The following is a 23,712-nucleotide window of genomic DNA, read 5'->3' on the forward strand; positions in this document are numbered from 1 at the left end:
GGGTTCGTGCCCTGCTCCGGGAAGATCCCACATGCCGCGCAGTGGCTGGGCCCGTGGGCCATGGCTGCTGAGCCTGCGCGTCCGGAGACTGTGCTCCGTAACAGGAGAGGCCACAACAGTGATAGGCCCGCGTACCGCAAAAAAAAAAAAAAAAAAAAAAAAGAAAGAAAGAAATCCTGTTACATGCTACAATGTGGATGAATGTTGAGTATACTATGCTAAGTGAAATAAGCCAGTCACAAAAGGTTTCCACCTATATGAAGTATCTAAAGTAGTCACATTTATGGATACAGAATGGTGGTTACCAGGGGTGGTGGAGAGGGTGCAAAGGGAGTTGTTTAATAGGTACAGAGCTTCAGTTCTGCAAGACAAAAAGGTTCTGGAGATCTGTTTCACAGCAGTGTACATATACTTTACATCATTGAACTGTACATTTAGAAATAGGTTAAGGTGGTAAATTTTATGATTGGTATTTTTTACTGCAATAAAAAGAAATATACTAAACTCTAGACTTTATTTGGATTCTGCTAATTCCTCTAATGTTCCTTTTGTATTCCAGGATCTCATCCATTGCTACATTTACTCGTGATGTCTGCTTAGTCTCTTTTTATCTGACAGTTTCTTAGTGTTTGCTCATTTTTCATGGCCTTGACAGTTTTGAGGAGAACCTTCTTCAGTTTGGGTTTGTCTGATGACTTACTCATGGTTGGACTAGGGTTATGCGTTCGGAGAAGGAATGCCACAGTGTCAGAGTGGCCTTTTCCACATCAAGTGTATATGTTATTAAGATGACTTAATCACTGGTGATGTTAATCTTGATCACTTGGTTAAGGAAGTGTTTGCAAAGTTTCTCCTCTGCAGGATTGCTTTTTTCCTCCTGTTCCGTGCTCTGTTCTTTGGAAGAAAGTCACTAAATGCAGCCAACTTTAGAGTTAGTGTTGTACCACTTCAGTAAAATATACAAGCTTTGCTACTATATAGGGTTCTCTAATCACCAGCCCCCCACACTTACTTTGATATTATAGTTGTCATATGTATTACATCTACATCGAAAACTCCACCAGACAATGCTATAACTTTCACTTGTGACAATCATCCAAATTCTAAAGAACTTCAGAGGGAAAAATATATTTTTTATATTTGCCTGTATGTTTTCCATTTCTGTTGCTCTTTTTATTCCTGAAGATCCAAATTCCTTTCTAATATCATTTCTCACAGTCTTTAAGAATTTTCTGTAGCATTTTTTTGGGCTTCTGGTGACAAGATTTTTTGTTGTTGTTTGTTTTCTTTCATTCCTGAAGGGTATTTTTGCTGGATATAGAGTTATAGTTCTTACCTTTAAGTACTTTGAAGATGTTATTCCCCTTTTTTTGGCCTGTATGGTTTCTGATGATAAATCTGTGTTCATTTGAATCATGTTCCCTTATTTGTAATATGTTGTTTTTCTCCCGCTTCTTTTAAATTACTTTTCCTTATCTTTGGCTTTCAAAAGTTTGATTATGATATGTTTTGGCCTGGTTTTTCTTTGTGTTTATCCTGTTTGGGGTTTCCTGAGGATCTTGAATCTCACCAAATTTGGGAGTTTTCAGCCATTCTTTTTTTTGCAGTACGCGGGCCTCTCACCGCTGTGGCCTCTCCCGTTGCGGAGCACAGGCTCCGGACGCGCAGGCTCAGTGGCCATGGCCCACGGGCCCAGCCGCTCCGCAGCATGTGGGATCCTCCCAGACTGGGGCACGAACCCGCGTCCCCTGCATCGGCAGGCGGACTCTCAACCACTGCGCCACCAGGGAAGCCCTCAGCCATTCTTTTTAAAAAATATTTATTTATCTATTTTTGGCTGCATTGGGTCTTTGTTGCTGTGTGCAGGCTTTCTCTAGTTGCGGCAAGTGGGGGCTGCTCTTCGTTGCAGTGTGCGGGCTTCTCACTGTCGTGGCTTCTCTTGTTGCGGAGCATGGGCTCTAGGCGCGCAGGCTTCAGTGGTTGTGGCACGCGGGTTCAGTAGTTATGGTTCACGGGCTCTAGAGTGCAGGTTCAGTAGTTGCGGCGCATGGGTTTAGTTGCTCTGCGGCATGTGGGATCTTCCTGGGCCAGGGCTTGAACCCGTGTCCCCTGCATTGGCAGGCGGATTCTTAACCACTGTGCCACCAGGGAAGCCCCAGCCATTCTCTTTTGCAAATTGTTTTCTGCCCTTAATTTCTCTCTCCCTTTCTTCTTGGACTACAATAACACAAATGTTAGACTTTCTGATACTGTTACACAGGTCTCTGAGGCCCTGTTTTTCCCCCCATTTTTTCCTGTTCTTCATGTTTAATAATTTCTACTGTTCTGTCTTTAGGTTTACTGATTTCTGTGTCAATCCATTCTGCTATTAAGTCCATCTAGAGAATTTATTTTACATAATATATGTTTTACTTCTAAATGTTTTAATTGGTTCCTTTTTATAGTTTCAATTTCTCTCCTGAGAAGTTCTACCTTACCATTCATTCATTCAGGAATGTTTGCCTTTTTCTAATGGAGCATGTTTGTAATAGTTCCTCTAAAACTCTTTGATAATTTTAACATCTGTGTCACATCAGGCATCTGTTTGTCTTTTCTCTTGAGAATTTGTTACATTTTCTTGTTTTATTGTATATCCTGGTTCTTTGTATGTCCTGGTTCCTTATAAGTTGAGTAATTTTGGATTACATCCTGGACATTTTTCTTATGTTGTGTAGACTCAGGATTCAGTTATAATCTGGAGGGTTTTTTTTTTTTTGGTATTAGTAGGCAATCAATCCAGTTAGACCACAGGTTCTTTCTCACTTTCTGTACGTAGTGGTTCCAATATCAGTTCAGTTTTCAAAGCCGTTTCTGTGCTACTTTGGATCTGGTCCACGTACTCACCACTCAGGAGACTGGACTGTAGTTCAAATAGCAGTTTAGTTTTTAAAGGGTTTGCTTTGCTACTTTGTATTTGTTCCATGCTTGGTCAGCTCCCATGAGCCTAATTTTCATATGTGGAATTAGAGGAACACTTTCTCCTGGTCTGTCCAGGATTCCCTCTATGTTCTCTGGGTAGCAGAAGCCCCTTTTCCTGGTTTCTGTCTACAGAAAGATGAGGTTTCTATTGAAGTTTTAGCCATCCACCCAACTCCTCTATCATGCATCTCTGTGACTGTTTGGATCTTGAGGCAAACCTGCAAAAGAAAAATAGGAAAAAAGAAACCCTGGAAACCCACTTTTGTGGGTGTTTCTCCAAGTTTTGACTCCCCTCTATAATCTGTCTGCTTTTGTTTAATTTTCAGAGCCCTCAGGTAATACTTTTTATATTTTATACAGGATTTTTAACTGTAATCAGCAGGAGAGAGAGGCTGAAGTAGGCTTACTCTGCCACACTGGAAGTGGAGTCTCATCTTCAGTTTTTAGAGACATTTTTGCTGAATATAGAATTTTTCTTTCAATACTTAAAAAAATGTCATTTTGTTGTTTTCTGGCTTGCATAATTCCTGATGAGAAGTCTACTGTCATTCTTAGCTTCATTTCTCTGTATATATCTTTTTTCTCTCCATGCTTTTAACATTTTCTCTTTATTGCTGATTTTCAGTAGTTTATCATGTGCCTTAACATGGTTTTCTTTATTTTTCCTGGAGTCTCTTGAGCTTCTTGGATCTGTGGATTTCTGGTTTTCATCAAATGTGGAAAAGTTTTGGCTGTTAATTTCTTCAGATATTTTTCTGTCCTCTCTCCTCTTCTCTTGTTTTGGAACTTCAATTATATATATGTTAGACCTCTTGACAGTGTCCCAGAGGTCACTAAAGCTCTGTGGGTATTTTTTCCTTTCTTTCCATTTTTTTTTTGGTCTTTTCTCTCTCTTTCATTTTATTTTATGTATTTATACTATTTATTTTTGGCTGCATTGGGTCTTCATTGAGTCTTCGCACGGGCTTTCTCTAGTTGCAGTGAGCGGGGGCTACTCTTCGTCGCAGTGCGCAGGCTTCTCATTGTGGTGGCTTCTCTTGTTGCAGGACACTGGCTCTAGGCACATGGGCTTCAGTAGTTGTGGCGCACGGACTCAGTAGTTGTGGCTCGTGGGCTTAGTTGCTCTGCAGCATGTGGGATCTTCCTGGACCAGGGGTTGAATCTGTGTCCTCTCACTGTTGTGGCCTCTCCCGTTGCGGAGCACAGGCTCCGGACGCGCAGGCCCAGTGGCCATGGCTCACGGGCCTAGCTGCTCCACGGCTTGTGGGATCTTCCCGGACCGGGGCACGAGCCCGTGTCCCCTGCATCAGCAGGCGGACTCTCAACCACTGCGCCACCAGGGAAGCCCGGCAGGTGTATTCTTAACCACTGTGCCACCAGGGAAGTCCCTGTCTTTCATTTTAGATAGTTTCTATTCCTCAGTCTTCAAATTCACTGATCTCTTCTTCTGTGTTTTTTCTAATGTGCTGTTAATGTCATTAATCTCAATTCATTTCATCCTAGTGTATTTTTTTGTTTCATAAAGCATTTTCTTCCCTAGAAGTTCTATTTAGACTTCTTTCTTTAATATGTTCATTTCTTTCCTCATCATGTTTATATTTTCCTCAATCTTCCTGAGCATATGGAGCATATTTACAATAGCTGTTCTAATGTCCTTTTCTGCTAATTCCATCATCTCTCTTCATGTCTAGATCTGTTTCTATTGACTGATTTTTCTCCTGCTTATGGGTCATATTTTTTATTGCTTCTTTGAATGCTGGTAATTTTTAAATTGGATTTATAACATTGTAATGTTAATGTTGTAAGTACTTGATTTTCTTACGTTTTTTTATATAATGTTGGACTTTGTTCTGGGATGCAGTTATGTTGTGTGGAATCAGTTTCATCCTTTTAGGGTTTGCTTTTAAGGGTTGTTAGGGCAGGTTGAGAGCAACTTTTATTATGGACTAATTTGGCCCCATTACTAATGCAGTACCCATCTGCAGACTCTACCTGATAACCCATGTATTAGTAGGTTTTTCCACTCTTGCTGGTAGAAATGCAAATTATTTTATTTGTGGAGCCTTCTATGAGCGCCACAATTTCTTCTCTTTTCCAGTGGTTCTTCACCGCCAGCTTTGGGTAGTTTCCTCTTCCCTGTGTGAAGATCGGTGCTCAGCAAAAGATGGAAGAGGACCCCTCTACAAACTTCCATAGTTCCCTGTCAAACTCCCTCCTCTACAGTACTCTACCCCACAAATTCTAGGTGCCTTGGCCTGCCCAGTCGCTTATCTCTATGTCTTTGGCTTGGCACGACTTCTGGATTCTGTTTAAGTTCCTCCTCCCTGCCCTGTAGGCTAGAAACTTTTTCACATAGTAAGCTGGGGTAATCGTAGGGTTCACCTTGTTTGTTTTCCTTCTTCAGGGATCACAGTTCTATATACTTGTTGTCCAGTGTCTGAAAACTCTTGTTTCATATATTTTGTTCAGTTTTCTATTGTTTGAGGTAGGAAGGTTAATTATGTCTTGATATTCTATCATGGCTAGAAGAGGAAGGCTCACTGAGACTTTTTTGATAAAGGCACACATTTAATATTCCTATGGCATTAATTTATTGCAGTGATATCCACTGAATAGGAAGGACCTTGACACAAGCTGCCCTGAACCATAAATGATACCATATTTTGAGCTGTTTTTTTCATTAAAAAAAAAAGATAATTAGAAAAGAAAAAGCAAGGTAAAAAACATTTTTACAATCTCTCCTTTCTAGTATGACCACTGTTTTCATAGTTGTATATTAGTTTACTTGTATGCATAGTTTTACACAGTTGTAATTATGTTTTCCTATTTCGTGTTTTTTTAAACCGTCAGAACATTTTCCTATTTTTTTGTAGTTTTCTTAGGTCTCTTTCTCTCTCTCCCTCTCTCTCTCATTTTTTGCATAGTATGGATGGAGTTTATTTAACCATTCCTTCTTTTCATGGAAATTACAGTTTCCAGTTTTTGCTATTACTTAACTCTCTTTCTTTAATGGCCACATGGTATGCTATTTTTGTGTACCATAATTTACTACATAAATGATAACCTTAGCTTGAGGCATTTAGGGCATTTTGAGATAATTTTGTGTTTAAATTTGGTAACTTAGAAAAGAATGTAAAAGCCTATGGCATTTCCAAGGGAAATGCAGTGATGAGGTCTGGGTGCATGTTCACTAAGAACAGAAGTGACAGGATGTTAACAGAGAAATAATACATGGACAGAGTTAAATACCTCTCTGAGGTAAGGAGAGTAAAATTCAGCTCAATTCCGTAAGTGTTAGGTCCTCACCATCAGAGAATTTATGATTTAGTGGAGGGTCTAGTGAAAAACAGATGCATCTAAACAGTTTTTGCAGTTGAGTTGAAAAAAATACATCTGACCTGCTTGAAACAATTTTGTTCATTACGCAAATAAATTTGCACAAACACTAGGTGAAACCTGAGTTCAGACTGTAGAGCTCTAACTTGAAACTATACCAAGTTGCCCTTCACTAAATCTTGTAAATTAGAAAAGCAGCTCTCTGATAATGTTTTATTAAGGCTTCCATCTTCTCTTTCATGAAATTGCATGAATTTATAAAAATGAAGTATTGCTAGAATAGATGCAGAGCAGCCAGATGAACTTTCTTTCCCTATTACACTTACAGGCCCTCCCTCTAGTAAAGCTGCTGCTACTACTCTTCTTGCTAGAGGAATACTGGTCAGGAGTAGGTAGTGATGGTACTCAGGTGTAAAGTTCCTATGCAGATTGATTACACATTTCTTAATGTTACTTAGGCTGTGACTTCCAACCTTTGAGAAAGTCTCAGGTACATTCTTTTATTTGTTTGGAAGACAAGTCTATTTAAATTCATAATAGCTAATACTTATATAACATTTACTATGTGCCATGCACTGATGTAAGGCTTTATATGTAACTTATTTGATTTTCATGATTATCCTTTCATGTAAGTATTGGTATTATTCTCTAGTAAGTGGCAGGGGCTAGACTGGGACTCCGACAGTTGGCTTCAGAGTTCACACTCTTAACCATTCACTGTGTAAGTACAGGCTGTAGAACCATTCCCTCTAGGTTTAAATTCTAGCTCCATTACCTACAACTCTGTGAATGAACTTGATCAATTAATTATTTGTCTCCTCTGAGTCTCATATGTATGCTGTATTGCATATAACCTTTGTCCAATTTCTGGCACATAGTAAACTCGCTACATGTTTAGCTCATATTAGTTATTCACTCGTTAAAAACATATGCTTGGAGTGCCCACCATATGCTTGCTCTTGCAAGGAGCACTTGTGTTGGTTTGTCTCTTTTCCAAAATAGTGTAGGTACTGTAATGTGTGACCATGAAGCTCATAGCTGATAGAGGATATGATGATCTGTATTTCCATCATTCCTTCTCCTGTGAGTAAGGGTGGAAAAGAGACTTTGGTCAGAGAAGGGAAGAATATTCCTGTTGATTCATGTTGCAGGTCACACAGTTAAGTCAGAGGAGCTAAAACAGGTTACTCCTTGATTGAAACATGACCATCTTCTATCTTGCAAGGTTATTTGTCCTGTTTGACCCAGCTTAGACCTTCAGGAGAAAGACATACTGTATGTGGAGCAGGAGGGGTCACTTGCTCAGCTGGCCAGTTCCACTAAATCAGCCCCAGCCATTAGGGAAATGATAAATGTGGCAATCAGGTGACCCATCACACCCCAGTGTAGATTTTAAATGAATGCAAAAACTAGCAGGGAGTGGAGAGAGGGGAGCCCAAGGCAGAGGAGGAGTAGAATATTTTGATAGAAAGTGAAAAAAAGAGGAAAAAGTTTGCGGTAAAGATAGTTGAGAATAAGCCCTTACTTTTTTCCCTAGATGAAGATGTCTTAAATAGAAGATTGGCCCAGGCTCCGTTTGGTTATTCTAATAGTGATATTCTGTGATGTGTCTTCATTCCTCATATTTGTGTTTTATACCAGGGGTCTAACACATCTTTGTTCTTTCCTTTTTTACAGTCCTGAGGCTTTCTACCAATGCAGGCCAGTGGAAAGAAGCAGCTAGCAAGGTGACCCACGCGTTGGTTAATATCAGGTGAGGAATGAGGATTTATCTCTTTCAGAGTTCCTTGGCTCATCCTGAGGTTTACTGTACCTTTCTAAGTGGAGTGTGTTGAACAGCACCACTATTTTAAGCCCTGATGTCTGTAGGAGTGGAAGAAATTGTCGTATTTGATCAAGAAAAGCAGGAATGCATGTACCTTTCATTTTGTCATATTGAAATAACTCACAGTGTTTGCTCTTTGAATTTTCTTACCAAGAGATGGTTGCAAGCCCGGTTCAGCATCTTTGTTGCCAAAGTGTTTTCTGTGTATAGGTCATCTGAAAGCTGTTCTGTGGCAATTTTTTCTGTCATTCTCCAAGAGTTGAATGAATGACTCATGGGGATCTGGAACTTTGACGTTTTGCTTTACATGGCTATTTCTGTTTGTGGTAAACAGAGCCAAATGGAGCTCATGGGGCTAAGTCATTTCAGGTTTCTTATGAAACAGCAAGGCAATTATAGAGTGCTGTATGTATTGGATAAAATTGAGTCAGACATGGAGTTGGTTTAGGGTTTTGAGGAAGTAGCACACACTCACAGGAGTGAGCTGTTTGTAAATGGAGAGAATGTGCCTTCAGTATTATGAAACCTAAAGCTGACTTTTCTTTCATGCCTTGCTCCCTTTGTGCCTATTATTTTTCATTTTCTCAACAGTTATTATATTGCTCTTGCAAACAGTTGAAAAATTAACATTGAGTAGAAGAGGCAAACCCAACAGATGGGGAAACTTGATTTAGCTCCAGATGTAAGCCTTGCCAGACATTTCCAGTAATAGTAATGCACATTTACAACTTGGTATAGATTCTAATTTGTGACAGAGCTGGGATTGTGTTTATTTCTATATCTTTCTTTTCCTTGCCCTTTTTTTTTTTTTTTTAAGGTAAAATGTCCTGTCCCTGCAGTGATGTACTAGTGTTGGCAAATCTGGGAACAAAAGAAAAAGTGTGAAATGTGTGTGTTGGGAGGGCTGGGATGAGGGAGCATGGGGGTGAGATGTGCTAACAAGATTGTATTGAAGGTATTGAAGGTTGATCTGCCTTACCTGACGCGAGACATTTTGTAGTAAACACGGTTTTATAAATCTCACAACTAAATACATAACTGCATCGAGCAAATAAGCCAGATACTGTAGTAAGGCCTTATGATAAATGTGATTTTCTGTAGGATTCAGGAATTACAAACTGCTTTCTCCCAAATATCCCTTTGTGACCCAAGGGCAGTATGACAAATGTGAGTGTTTGAAAGAAACACTAGATTCCGGGCTACAGTATGAAGTGCATATGGGTATAGTTTATGTTGTGTTTATTTATTCATGTATTTACTTAGGCTTTCCAGGCAGTTCCTTTTCATCTGGGGCCTGTTTCCTTGATCACAATCCTTTATGCTTTCTTTATCTCCTACTTTGTTGCTTTTCCTTTCAGTGGCTTCTGGCTTGACTGCTATCAGTCTTCCCAAGGGCCATCAAACAGCTGATTTAAGCTATTGGCCTGTCCTTTTTCTTTTTTCTTTTTTTTGTCCCTTTTCTCAATAGCCCAGAAACGACTGGCCTGAGCTTTGAGCAGATAACCATGACCTCTTCCTTCTCTTTTTAGGTCTCTATCAGGCCTACCTATACCTCCATTTTCATTCCTCAAACTTCTTTGATGAACTTGCTGCAGCGAGTAATTATATCATCCTCACTGTTGCTAATGAATTAGACTTGGAGTATATGTAAAAAGTATCAAAGATCCAGTCAGTTTTTTCAAGAGGTTACTGGAAAGATGTGTTAGAATATCACTTATCACCCTAAAGCCAGATCAGGGGGAAATACTGGTGATGCTGAGCCTGCAAAAGTTTACTTTTTTCCTTTTTAACATTTATTTTCACTTAATAAGTGCTAAACTTGTTGCTGCTCTTTCTTAAACTGCTGTCTTCTTCAGTCGTCAAACTCTATAGCATGCATTATAAACTTTAAAAAAATATACTTTTTACCAATGAGGAAACTGAGTCTTAAGGATATTTGAATTGCAGAAATCCCACAATTGTTGTGTGGCAAAGCTGAGAATTAATCATAGGTCTTCTAATTCACAAGTCCAGGGCTCTTTCTTTTATATAGTAACGCCTCCTTCTATAGTGTTACATCAAAGGCTACTATGGAGGTAAACAGAAAACTCAGTATGAGGTATTGAAAGGGGCATGGGCATGGAAATTTGAGTTAGAGAAACTGGGTTTTTAATTTTTATCTCTACCACTTAATATGTGATCTTGAGCAAGTTATTTAGCATCTCTGGACCTCTTTCCACCATCTATAAAATGGAGGTCATGATGATATCAATTGTTTTACAGGGAAGTGGTTGTGAGAATTACATATAATGTAACATATATTAAAGTATTTAGTAAACTATAAAATACTGGTGATTTCATTTAGCGTAATGTCTGTACAGTCCATCCCTGTTGTAGCATGTGTCAGAATTTCCTTCCTTTTTAGGCTGAGTAATATTACTGTTTATTTATTTATTCATTCATTCATTCATTCATTTATGGCTGCATTGGGTCTTTGTTGCTGCGCATGGGCTTTCTCTAGTTGCGGCGAGTGGGGGCTACTCTGTTGCGGCGCGTGGGCTTCTCATTGTGGTGGCTTCTCTTGTTGTGGAGCACGGGCTCTAGGCACGCCGGCTTCAGTAGTTGTGGCACACGGGCTCAGTAATTGTGGCTTGTGGGCTCTAGAGCGCAGGCTCAGTAGTTGTGGCGCACGGGCTTAGTTGCTTCGTGGCATGTGGGATCTTCCCGGACCAGGGCTCGAACCCGTGTCTCCTGCATTGGCAGGCGGATTCTTAACCACTGCGCCACCAGGGAAGCCCTAATATTCCATTTTATGTATATGCCACATTTTGTTTATCCATTCATCACTGATGAAACCCCAAGTGGATTGCTTCCACCTTTTGGTTGTTGTGGTTTTGGTTATTTGTACATGGGTGTACAAATATCTGTTCAGTTCCTGCTTTCACTTCTTTTGCGAATATACGCAGAAGTGGAATTGATAGATTGTATGGTAATCTTATGTTTAATATTTTGAGGAAATGCCATACCATTTTTCTGGTTTAGCATTCTGAGCCTTCCTTAGAATGTTTCCTAAGTATGTCTTCATTTATCCCTTCTCTAAATGTTAAAATGTTACCCGTAAAAGATGTTTTGCTTTTCTTTGTAGGTAGGCTGTGTTGCTTTGAATAAGGGTGTTCCAAGGAGTATTCTTTTCTCCAAGTTAGTATTCTCTTAGCTGAGGGCAAATAAGTGGTATGACTAAGAAGTCAGCATTCCACTGAGCCAATGGTAATGAGTGCTGCCTTATGCTCCTTAGCTTTGCTTCTTAAGAGCCTTGTGTTGTACATCCATGACACTGTTAACTTTGGGTGGTTTAGAAAACAAGAGACTGTCAGAAAATTGGACCTGTGGGTCTCCCAGGGATACTATGGGATATTTAACTTCTGAAAATTAGACCTGTGGGTCTCCCAGGGATACTATGGGATATTTAACTTCTGGCCACCAAATTGATTATCAACGACAGAGTGTATAAAGGCTTAGTAGTAAAGTTGTGATGGTATGCAACATTTACTTATGTTGTTTGTAAAGGTTGTATTGATCCCACACCTGGAAAGGATTTCTTTCTGTCTTTTGTTGATCCTACACCTGGAAAGGATTTTCTTTTTTCTTTTCTTTCTTTCTTCCTTCCTTCCTTCCTTCCTTCCTTCCTTCCTTCCTTCCTTCCTTTCCTCCCTCCCTCCCTTCCTTCCTTCTTTCTTTCTCTTTCTCCCTTCCTTCCTAACTCCCTCCCTCCCTTCCGTCCTTCCTTCCTTCCTTTTAAATTTGGCTGCACTTCACGGCATGCGGAACTTCCCCAACCAGGGATCAAACCCCTTCAGTGGAAGTGCAGAATCTTAACCACTGGACCACCAGGGAAACCCCCTGGAAAAGATTTCTAAGGCAGAGTGAACAAACTCTTAGCCACCTCTCCTGTAGTATGTATATTCTTTGATAATCACGGCAAGGGATTGGGTTGCGTGTGAAATTTTCAGATACCTAACAGCTGGGAGGGCCTCGGAGACTGGTTTGCCAGTTGATGACAGCTACAAGTTATGTCTTTGGGATCTTCTGGAACGCAGTGCATGCAATGGCAACCCTAACAGTATCTCACCAACAGTGAAAAGCAGCAGAAAGCCTGCAGACCTTTCTCTTTTTTGGAGTTTAGATTGTGACAGTGAAAATTAAAAGTACTTCTACTTGCTTGGAGGCCTAAATTTGCTCAAGTGTCAGTGTTTGCTTTTTACTTGTCTTTAGTGGCTTAGTCATGCTAGTTCTTTAACTGTCAAAGTTATTTGTGTTTAAACAATTTGTCTCTCTCTTCCTGCTTGATCCTTCAGAGAGATTCTTAAAATGCAGCTGCTTAGAAACTGCTATTTTTACTGAAACACCTGATGTCATTAACATACAGGGCCCTATGTTTGTTCCTCCGTATCAGAGCGTTGTTCCATTGCTTTGCCACAAGAAAAATAAAATAGTATTGCTCCACCTTTAAAATTCCACTTGGTATAATTGTTACTTCAGCTGCCTTCACATATCTACTGATCCCCAAAGGAAAAATACCCTGAGGGGCTATGTGCAGGGCTGGAAGGAAAACATTTAGTTTTGCTTGGAGACTTCTATGCTAAATATTTCCTGTCACCACTTAGCAGGCTACCCCAGTGAGTTCCTGTACTTTAGGGAAGATGTCTGCTGACCATTAACCTAATTAGTCAAAAGAGAAAAAGAAAAATGTTAGACTAAAATCTGACCTTCATCTAACCAAAGAACTTTCAAGGTAAGTAATTTGAAGCCCTTAATGAATCTCTTCACGTTAACATCTTATTGCTTTTCACTTAATGAGCATTTTATTAGCACCAAGTTCACAATCCTGTTCTCTTGTTGCTCACAGAAATAGTGGCTGAATGACTGCAAATAGGTTTTTCTCCTGATCTGTAATTTTCTTAAGGTGGATAAAGTTTGATCTATGATATTACTCTATAGTTAATATATTAATTTTTCCTTTTATTTGGAATGCATTAAGCTAAAGTTTAGTTTGTCTTTGAGAATGACTTTTTAGGTACTGCTGGGGTTAGTGACAAGCCTGGGGTTTGGAATGAGAATTTAGTGCATTTCTTTGTAAGTCTCTTAATTGTTCCCCAGTGAGATTGCCTCTTGTCTCCTCCCTCCTGCTTATGTGCTTATGTAGCTATTTTCCTTCATCCTAAAAAATACTCCCTCAAAAAAAAAAAAAAAAAAAGGAATGCTTTAAATGTACACTCTGCTGGGGGCTCTCAGGAACAAGAAAATCTCTCAGCACCCTCTGATACGGGGGTTCATTGAGAATAACACCCTTTGGAGTGGGCTGTGTATAGAATTCTGACTGTCACAGGGTCGGGGGTACGGAAAACCCTCAGGCAGTAATCAAGGCCACTGTTGATGGCCACAGAGTTAGAGTTGGGAAGGGCATAGAAGGTCTCATCCAGGCAAAATCTCCCCAAATCCCTTTGCCCATGCACCTGTTTGGGCTACAAAATTTGCCTCTTAGTCACAGCTCTCTTATCAGAATGGATACTGACGAGTTGAGAGGGGGAGCAGTTTGATGCCAAGCATTTCAGCTGAAAGATGCAACTTCCTCTAGTGAAAAGTAAATATGGACTAAAGTGACTAATGATAGAAGCAGAGGCATTGGGCAGATGGCTCTTGAGTAGCAAGGAGTACACGAACATAATCTTCTAGTCCAGTTGTCTGCTCTAAAGTGGCAGGCAGGCTCAGATTATCCCCGGGGTCAGAATTTATCAGTAATGACCTTTCTTCTGTTAATCAGACCCTGCAGATCTCCCATTACAGAGAATGAAAAGCATTATGCAGATTAAAACAAAGCACCAAAATGAGGCTGCTATAATATCATTTCCCCAATGCCTGGGAACATTACATATTATTCTAATAGTTGCTGTTCCCTAATCTCTTAAGACTACAGCTAGAAATGAAAAACCAAACACTGAATCCCATGTGGTTAATCATCTCTTTTGCCCTAACTTGGTTTATGCTGCAAAGTGAGGTTTTGCATTAGGTTGTATCTAAGCTTGTGAACTGCAGTGCAGTAAAGAAGTCTTGGTTTAGGAGATTCAGATATTTATAATGAAATATTAAGATTTTTTTTGTTGGGGCTGCTGTGACTTTAGCATATAAAACCCCTCCTTACCTCAACCTGAAATTCCCTTGGGGTCTTTCTCCATTTTGCTTTTTAAAAAAAAATTGTGGGAAAATATATGTAACATAAAATTTACCATTTTAACCATTTTTAAAGTCTACAGTTCTGTGGCATTAAGTACATTCACATTGTTGTGCAACCACCATCATCACCGCCAACCATCTCCAGAACTTCTTTATCTTCCCCAACTGAAACTCTGTACTCATTAAACAGTAATTCCTCATTCCCTCCTCTTCCCAACCCCTGGAAATCACCATTCTACTTTCTGTGTCTACTCTAGGAACTTCATATGAGAGGAATTATACACTATTTGTCCTTTTGTGACTGGGTTTTTTACTTGGCCTAACATCCACAAGGTTCTTCCATGTCATGGCATGTATCAGAATTTCCTTCCTTTTTTTAAAGACCAAATTCAGTCTTCCGTCATATATATATACTACATTTTCTTTATCCATCGATGGACACTTGCATCCTCCACCTTTTGACTACTATGAATAATGCTGCTGTGAACATGGGTGTAGAAATATTTGAGAACCTGCTTTCATTTCTTTAGGGTATATACTCAGAAGTAGGATTGCTGGATCATATAGTAATTCTATTTTTCATATTTTGAGGAATCATTATACCTTTTTCCACAGCAGCCACACCATTTTACATTCCCATCAGTGATACACAAAGGTTCGAATTTCTCCATAGCCTCGCCAGCATTTGTTATTTTCTGTTTCTTCTCAATCATAACCGTCCCTTTGGGTGTGAAGTATATCTCATTGTGATTTTTGATTTTCATTCCCCTGATAACTAGTGGTTTTGAGTATCTTTTCATGTGCTTATTGGCCATTTGGTATCTTCCTTGGAGAAGTGTCTATTCAAGTCCTTTGAGGATTTTTAAATTGGGTTGTGTTGTTGTTGAGTTTTAGTAATTCTTTATGTATTCTGGATATCAATCTCTTATCAGATATATGGTTTGCCAATATTTTCTCCCTTTCCATGGGTTGCCTTTTCATTCTATTGATAGTGTCCTTTGATGCATAAAACTTTTTAATTTTGATGAAGTCCAGCTTACCTATTTTTTTCTTTTGCTGTCTGTGTTTTTGTTGTCATATCCAAGAAATCGTTGCCAGTGCAAGTCATGAAGCTTTTCCCCTATGTTGCTCGAAGAGTTTTATAGTTTTAGCTTTTACATTTAGGTCTTTGATCCATTTTGAGTGAAGTTTTTTACATGGTGTACGGTAAGAGTCCAACTTCATTTTTTTGCATATGGATATCCAGTTTTCCCAGCACCCACTTTGTTCTTTTTGAGATAACCACGACTCTGAATTCTTAATTTGAATCAGGCTGAATTTGGAACTTAACTGATAAGGTATAGAAATGGAGACTCCACGTTTTTTTCTGCATCTCTTCATTCCTTTTGGTTTTTAGGTTTGCTCATTCTTCTGCTTGTTTAAGAGCAGGGACTCTAGAGTTAGGTTGTCTGAGTTTAAGTCTGAGCTCTACTGCTTACTTTGAATAAGTTATTTAACTACTTTTTGCTTGAGTTTCCTCATCTGTAAAGTGAGGATAATAATGGAACCTGTGTCATTGTTGAGATGATTAAATGACAATATATGAAAAGCACTTAGAATAGTGCCTGGCACATAGTCAATGCTATGTAAATGTTCATTATTATTATCTTTTTTAAAAAATTGCCATCCTGAATGTGCATAGCTGGGGGTCTTACCAGCCTCGGTTCTGATGATCTGCACAGAACCTCATTCTAGACAAGCGAGTACCTAACATATTCAAATTTGCTCAGTTCCTTTGGCCCCACCTCATGTGGACTTAAAAGGGACCAGAGATCAAAATGATATTATTACAGGCTGACATTAGGGGAACACTGAAACTTAGGCTGTTAGTCTGCGTCTTGGCATCATTGATGGGAAAATAGTTTGAATGGAGAGTTTATGTTTTCCATCACTTCTAGCCCTTTGAGATGTTTGATCATGAAACTGGCTTTATTATTTTCAGGTGAGCAGCTGCCATCTTGTTATAATTGTAGTAAAAGAGAATGTCCTCAAAATGAATATGAGGGGATTTCCCTGGTGGTCCATTGGTTAAGACTCTGAGCTTCCACTGCAGGGGGCACTGGTTCAATCCCTGGTCGGGGAACTAAGATCCCGAAAGCCATGAAAATGGAAAAAAAAAAAAAAAAAGAATATGAAAGGAAACTAACCAATGTGTTCTTATCTCTGGTTAGAGAGATTATAGGTGTTTTAAAATTTTCTTTCTAATACTTTATTAAAAACAGCTGTGGTTTGTTTTTTTTGGTAGATGCTCTTTATTAGGCTAAGGAAGTTCCCTTCTATTTCTGGTTTCTTGCCTTTTTTTTTTTTTAACATTGAAAGGGTGTTGGGTTTTGTCAACTACTTTTTCTGCATCTATTGAGTCGATCATGTGGTTTTCGCTTATTCTATTGATATGGTTATATTACATTAATTGAGTTTCAGGTGTTAAACCAACCAATCTTGCATTCCTAGGATAAATCTCACTTAGTTATGGTTTATAATTCTTTTTATATGTTGCTAGACTCAGATTGCTAATATTTTGCTGAAGAATTTTTGTGTCCATATTCATAAGAGATATTTCTCTGTAGTTATCTTGTGATGTCTTTGGGTTTTTTATTTGGGGGGGGGAAGGAAACTTTATTCACGCATGCACAAAGGTTGTGATATTAACCGAAGATGATGGTGAAACTTTCTCAGCATGCTCGCTCTGGCCGATGCCAGCCTGCGGTGAACCTTGGAACCTTGGAAGCTAATTCCGGTGCCTGGAACCGTCCCCACGTGGGCCAGGAGGTGCATTGGTGAGGGAGGAATCTGGCCCCTCCCCAGCAGTCTTACCTCACCCAGGGATGTTCAGAAAAAAGTGTTGCTGGGTCCCTGGTCTGTGATCCGTGGTCTGTGGCCCGGAGCGGAGAAATGCACACCAGGAGAATCAGGTCTGGCAATGAGTCCCCACCACCCAGCGATCCCTATGCACCCACTCACTCAACTGCCAGTTATCAGGTGATGTCTTTGGTTTTGATATCAAGGTAATGCTGGCCTCACAGAATGAGTTGGGGAAGTGGTCCCTTCTCTTTTGTTTTTTTGGAAGACTTTGTGAAAGATCAGTATTAATTCTTCTTTAAATCTTTGGTACAGTTAATCAGTGAAGCCACCAGGGCCTGGGCTTTTTTTCACAGGTAGTTTTTTTGAGATTGTAATTCATTCTCTTTGTTTCTTATAGGTCTGTTCAGATTGTCTGTTTCTTCTTGAGTCAGTTTTGGTAATTTGTGTCTTCCTAGGAATTTGTCCATTTTGTCTAAGTTGTCTAGTTTATTGGCGTACAGTTGTTCATAATGTTACTTTTTTTATTCTGTAAGGACAGTAGTAATGTTCTCTCCTTTATATCTAATTCTAGTAATCTGAATTTCCTCTTTTTTCTTTGTTAGTCTAGCTAAAAATTTGTCAATTTTGTTGATCTTTTCAAAGAATCACCTTTTGGTTTCATCGATTTTTCTCTTTTTTCTTTTTTCTATTTCATTATTTCCACTCTTGTTTTTTTAAAATTTTCTTCCTTCTGCTTGCATTAAGCTTAGTTTGCTCTTCCATAAAACAAACCTCAATAAGTTTTAAATGATAGAAATAATACAAGGTATATTCTTTGACCACAGTAGAATGAAATTAGAAACCAACAATAGAAAGAAATTTGGTCGGAGAACATATGTTGTATAATTTTCTCCTAGGAGTCATACTCCATAGACAGTCCCTTATCTGAGCCAATAAAAACAGGCCACGATCAGCAGCTCCTACCTTGCTTGGGAGAAAATTAGTTGTAAAAGATATGGCACAGGACAAGAATTTCTTCCACAAACCAACACTGACTCCCGACATAAAATGACGCACCTAAGAACTCTTTTGTGCACAGTATCAAAGTACTGTGTCCTCTCAGAAATTATATACCTCCAAAACAACTGTTCACCAATTAGTCCTATTACTTGTGTACCTGTACTCTTAGTTATAAAGCTCAACATGTAGGCAGTAAAAGCCAGTAAGCTCTGATTGCTCACATTTTGAGTATAGAAAAAGAAATAGCTGTGGGCTATTAGTTCACCAAACAATACAGCAGGTTCTAGAATGCTGTGTCTAATATCTACTTGTGAGAAAATCTCTCACAAAGGAAATGTATGTATCTAAACTCTAAATATAGACTTTTCCCCCACTATCACCTAGTCCTAGCTCCAGATATGAAAAAGTAGACAAAATTAGGGTCCTGTTTCTAATGCATCCTTTCTCAGGAAATATGTGAAATTCTTCCCTTATTCAACTTTGAGCCCAGCCCTCTGTCCTGAATCCAGCTACTGGAATATGAAATAGAAGGAGCTCCTCGGTGGGTTCCAGGTGCACGCTCTGAGAGTATCAGTTAAGGCCTTCTAGGTGTGGGGCCTCACCCTTTGTAAAGGCTAGTGTTCCATAGGAATGTGACAGCCAGCTTGAGGAACCTCTTAATTGTGAGTTAGTTGGGAGAGATCTTATATGTATCTGATGACCTTATTTTGTTTTTGTTTGTTTGTTTTTGTTTTTTAATGCCAACTCTGTTTTATTTATTTTATTTTTTAATTAATTTTTATTGGAGTATGGTTGCGTTACAGTGTTGTGTTAGCCTCCACTGAACAACAGAATGAATCAGCCATGCACATACAGATATCCCCTCCCTTTTGGATTTCCCTCCCATTTAGGTTACCACAGTGCATTAGGTCGAGTTCCCTGTGCTATACAGTATGTTCGCATCAGTTGTCTATTTTATATATAGTATGAATAATGTATATGTGTCAATCCCAGTCTCCCAATTCCTCCATCCCCACCCTTTTCTCCCTTGGTATCCATACATTTGTTCTCTACGTCTGTGTCTCTGTTTCTGCTTTGCAAATAAGATCTGATGACCTTATTTTGAATGTTGTTTTGGCAAATGCTTAGACAGTCTTTTTGCTTGTTAATTACACTGATATTTTTCTCTTTCTTAATGAATTATGCCAAGTACTTACTTGAGCCTTTTGGAGGTGGCTTTGAGGGACTGCCTTTGTGACTGAGCCAGTGATAATGGAGTAGCTGCTTTCTGGTGACTAAGGTCATTGAGAGTACAGGGTCTTGAGGTAAGTTGGAAGGGCTTTCTTCTCAGCAGACAGTTGCCGATAAAATTGCTAAGAACGCTGGAGGAGAAATGTATGATTGGCAGTTTGCTCCAGAATGTTCTAGCCCTCGGTCCCAGGTGTGTGAGTGAATGGCCCCCATGTGGCAGGAGAGCGAATTCTCTCCTCTTTCTTTAGGTACATAGTCTCACAACATATCTCTGTTTCGTAAATATGTATTTACATAGCAAAGACCTTTGGTTTGTATCTGTCCCATTGGTTATTCATTGGATTTCCTACCTATAATTTTATAGGTAATATGGTGTGGTAAATTAGCTTAGATTTTAAACCTAGCATTAACTTTTTTATGGGTATCTGAGATGAGCCATCTGATGTATATTCTTCATTCTGCTAGTCTTTTAATCAGCAGGACTTACCATATGCTATTTCCAGTTTCTGTAAATAGGCATCAAAAACCTGAGAAGAAACACATTGAGAGAGAGAAAGAGAATGAATGAGAGGAAGTGTGGTATGTTTGTGTGAGATCGATTTGGGCTTCTTTCTTTAAAAGCCTGTGGTTTTAGGAGCATTTCTTTATTCTTCTCTTTCTGTCACTGCTTCCTTATTTTTATAACTCTTTCTAAATACTAGGAGTTGAGAACCAGAGGGGCAGTCAGGGTGACCTAGAATAGCTGCTCTATTTTAGCAGGCCAGGAAGAAAGGTGTTTCCAACTGACTCATTATAAAATGGGGTCATAAGGGTGGGAAGGGGCTAGAGTCTACAGCAGTCCAAAGCCTATCATTCCTGGGCTTTTGCCCTTTCCCAGACAGCTCTCTCCATCCTCTGGCTCTCTGGAGATGGCCTGCTTTTGCCGGTGCAACTGACCCTGGTCCTTTAGGGATGGGCTGCTCCCTAATTATTATTGATTCCAAGGAAAGAAAAAAAAACAAACATTTTGTTTTCACCTGAGAAAAGGTTGTTGCTGTTGTTTTCCAAAAGGAATTCTTGCTAGGAAATGTAGATATTTAATCATGGCTTAGTTCACAAAATGCTGGCTTCTAATTGTAACTTATATAAAGCCTAGCCACAAATGGGATCAGTAGGCATAGTTTAGGTCCCTAATTCCTTTCCCTTTTCCATCCCATATCTAAGATACTTTAAAAAGTAGTCTTTTAAAACTGTGGGCAGTTCATCTTATACCTTATTTTTCCTTCTTCATTTACCTTTTCCAAAAGTCAGAGTGGAACTCTGTTCATATAACTCAGGTACTCTAACCATGTTGAACTGTAGACTGTTAATCTGCTGATGGGATGAAGAAGCCATTACTATTGGGTAGCAATATATTATCCTATCAGCAAACCCAAACAGGCATCTGTTCAGCAGGTGAAACTTTAGGTTTCTTTGGATTATTGTGAACAAAAAGAGAAGTGTTCTTGGCCATAGGAGCTTAATCATTCTAAATTCTCAGATTATACCAGAATGGCTAAGATTGCATACCTTTCTCTTATCTATTTGACTTTGATCTTGCAGGTTAGCAGTGCTGGGTCACAGAACCTTAAAAGCTGAAAGAATTTAAGAGTCCATCTACCCCAGTCTCCTTCCCAAAGCATAAATCTCATTTGTTGGGGTAATATCCAGCCTCTGCTTGAAGACTTAGTGAAATAGTGCTTAATACTTTAGGCTATAGCTATTCAGTTTTTAAAGTAATTAATTTATTTATTTTAGCTGCCTGGGTCTTAGTTGCGGCACGTGGGGTCTTCATTGCAGCATGTTTTGTTGTGGCATGCAGGATCTTTAGTTGCAGCATGTGGACCCTTAGTTGCAGCATGCGAACTCTTAGTTGCAGCATGCATGTGGGATCTAGTTCCCTGACCAGGGATCTAACCCGGGCGCCCTGCACTGGGAGCATGGAGTCTTACCCACTGGACCACCAGGGAAGTCCCTATTCAGTTTTTTAAATGATGAGAATCTCTTCCTCATGTCGATTCTTCCTTTTTATAACCTGAACCTATTAATATTTCTACCTTCAGATGCAACACCAAAAAATTTACTCTTTTTTAAAAAATTTACTTATTTATTTATTTTTGGCTGTGCTGGGTCTTCGTTGCTGCACGCGGGCTTTCTCTAGTTGCAGTGAGCCGAACTCTTTGTTGCGGTGCGCAGGCTTCTCATTGCGTGGGCTTCTCTTGTTGCAGAGCATGGGCTCTAGGCACGCAGGCTTCAGTAGTTGTGGCACGTGGGCTCAGTAGTTGTGGCTCACGGTCTCTAGAGCACAGGCTCAGTAGTTGTGGCTCACGGGCTTAGTTACTCCACGGCATGTGGGATCTTCGGGGACCAGGGATCGAACCCATGTCCCCTGCATTGGCAAGCTTATTCTTAATGACTGAGCCACCAGGGAAGTCCCTTTACTCTGTCTTCTATGTTGACTTCTTCAGAGGGCTAACATTTATACTACTGCCCTTCTGTAGGCAAAACATCCCTCAATTGTTCTTCATATGACATGGTTTCTAAATCTCTGGGGTACTGTGATTGTCCTTTAGATACATTTTATTTTCTCAATTTACCTCCTAAAGTGTGGTGTTAGCGTGTGCCTTGTACCAAATAAGCATTCAGTAAATGTTTATTGGATCAGATGACACCTAGAACTGGATCCAGATGTGATCTTAGTAGCTTAGATTGTAGAGAGACTCTTAGCACCCAGGATGTGAACCTATTTCATTTGCAGCCTCCAGTTGCATTAATTTTTCAGCAGCTGAATTTCATTGTTGGTTCATAACAAGCTTAGGTCCCACTAAAACTTTCAAATCTGCTTAAGGTGACCTGCAGTCAAATTAACTCTCCTCCATCCTGTAATTGTTCGGTTGGTAGTGCTGTTTTGCTTTGTGGTGCTGGTTAGTTTGTTTTAATGCTACTTGCTTATTGTAGAAATTTTTTAAACAATGCAGAAAAGAGCAAAGAACAAAGTAAAGTAAAATCTCACCATTCAGAGATAGCTACTATTACTGTTTTGGTGAATCTCCTGAACATATCTAGTTGATTTTTTCTTTTAAACGAACCTAAATGAAACTCTTTATCCTTATTAAATGTATCTTTATTCATTACAACCCATCAATCTAGTTGAGTCCTGATTATGTCATTCTATGTATTGGTTTTCCTTTGTAGCTTTGTATCATCGGCATATTTGATAAATACTCTTTCTAAATTTTTGTCCAGATGCTTTGATATAATCCCAACTCTGCTACTGATTTGGGGGTGATTTGGGAATAATCTCTCCTCTTTCTGGGTTTTGACTTGCTGCTCTTATGTAAAATGGCCTTGAAGACTGAAAATTTTTCTTAAGAATCAACCGCAAAGCTCTTTGTAAAGAATAAATTTGTGAAGAAAAAGCTGTGGGTGGGGGAATCATCAGCCAGGGCCAGGCTAGAAAAATAAATCCTTTTATAGACAAGTCAGGGACAACAACCTTCATGGAGTGGTTCAAATCTTCCTCTATCCTCCTACTCCCCCAGCAGAGGGGTTTACCAATTGAAATTTTAAAAAAAAAGGCGGGGGGAGGAAAGGAGGGAGGGAGGAAAAAGATTATAGCAAGAATTACTTCTTAAATTGAGAAATTAAAGAGAACATACAGGTAAAGAAGATTTAAAAGGCAGTTTGGAGTGAGGGTGGGTGAGAGAGCTTTACTGAGAAAGAAGATGCTCTTTACCGTTTTCTCTTTTAATTGGTAAGCTTGGTGGTCACAGTAAAGGCTCTTCTGAGCCTGGGGTCCATAGGGAGAGAAAAGTGTGAAACTCACTGCTGCCTGCTATTTCTCCCCTAAACAAGCTTTGCCTGTGTGTTGCATTTCCCCTGGGTTCTTAAAGAAGGTGTGTGATAATCTAAAACTGAAACTGAGGCAACGTTTTAAGCAGGCAATTAATGACATGATAAGAATTTTTAGCTCCAGTAGATTAATTGTTAAATGAATTGTGTCTGAATTTTACTGTGATACCAGCCTAATTATAAATATAGTATTTATAGTAGAAAACAATAATAAGCAGAATTATGTACTCAGTGATCAGACTTTAGGAGTTTCTAACACGGAGGAAAGATTTTCTTCTTAAACTGTCTCTTGCTGTTCTTTTTATGTAGGTTTTGTTTAATTTTACCTTGATTACACATGTTTCCCTGGAGCCTAGATATTGTGCATGCTCTAGCAAAGCAGGCTCCTGTTCTAAGAGGTTTAATGAAGTTTTTTGTTCTAATTGGTTTCTATATAATTTCTT

At 39.3% G+C, this 23,712-nt stretch overlaps 1 protein-coding gene across 9 annotated transcripts in view; it reads left to right on the forward strand.

The window, feature by feature from the left end:
* The window catches only part of ARMH3 (armadillo like helical domain containing 3), a 173,601-nt gene that overhangs the window by 90,051 nt on the left and 59,838 nt on the right, over positions 1-23,712 (forward strand). For all 9 annotated transcript variants that reach the window (XM_067709617.1, XM_067709614.1, XM_067709616.1 and 6 more), the window contains one exon: positions 7,972-8,047. In XM_067709617.1, coding sequence (XP_067565718.1) covers positions 7,972-8,047 — 76 coding nt within the window. The remainder of the gene's footprint in view (positions 1-7,971; positions 8,048-23,712) is intronic.

This window comes from Pseudorca crassidens, chromosome 16 (genome assembly GCF_039906515.1).
Source record: "Pseudorca crassidens isolate mPseCra1 chromosome 16, mPseCra1.hap1, whole genome shotgun sequence".
NCBI lineage: Eukaryota > Metazoa > Chordata > Mammalia > Artiodactyla > Delphinidae > Pseudorca > Pseudorca crassidens.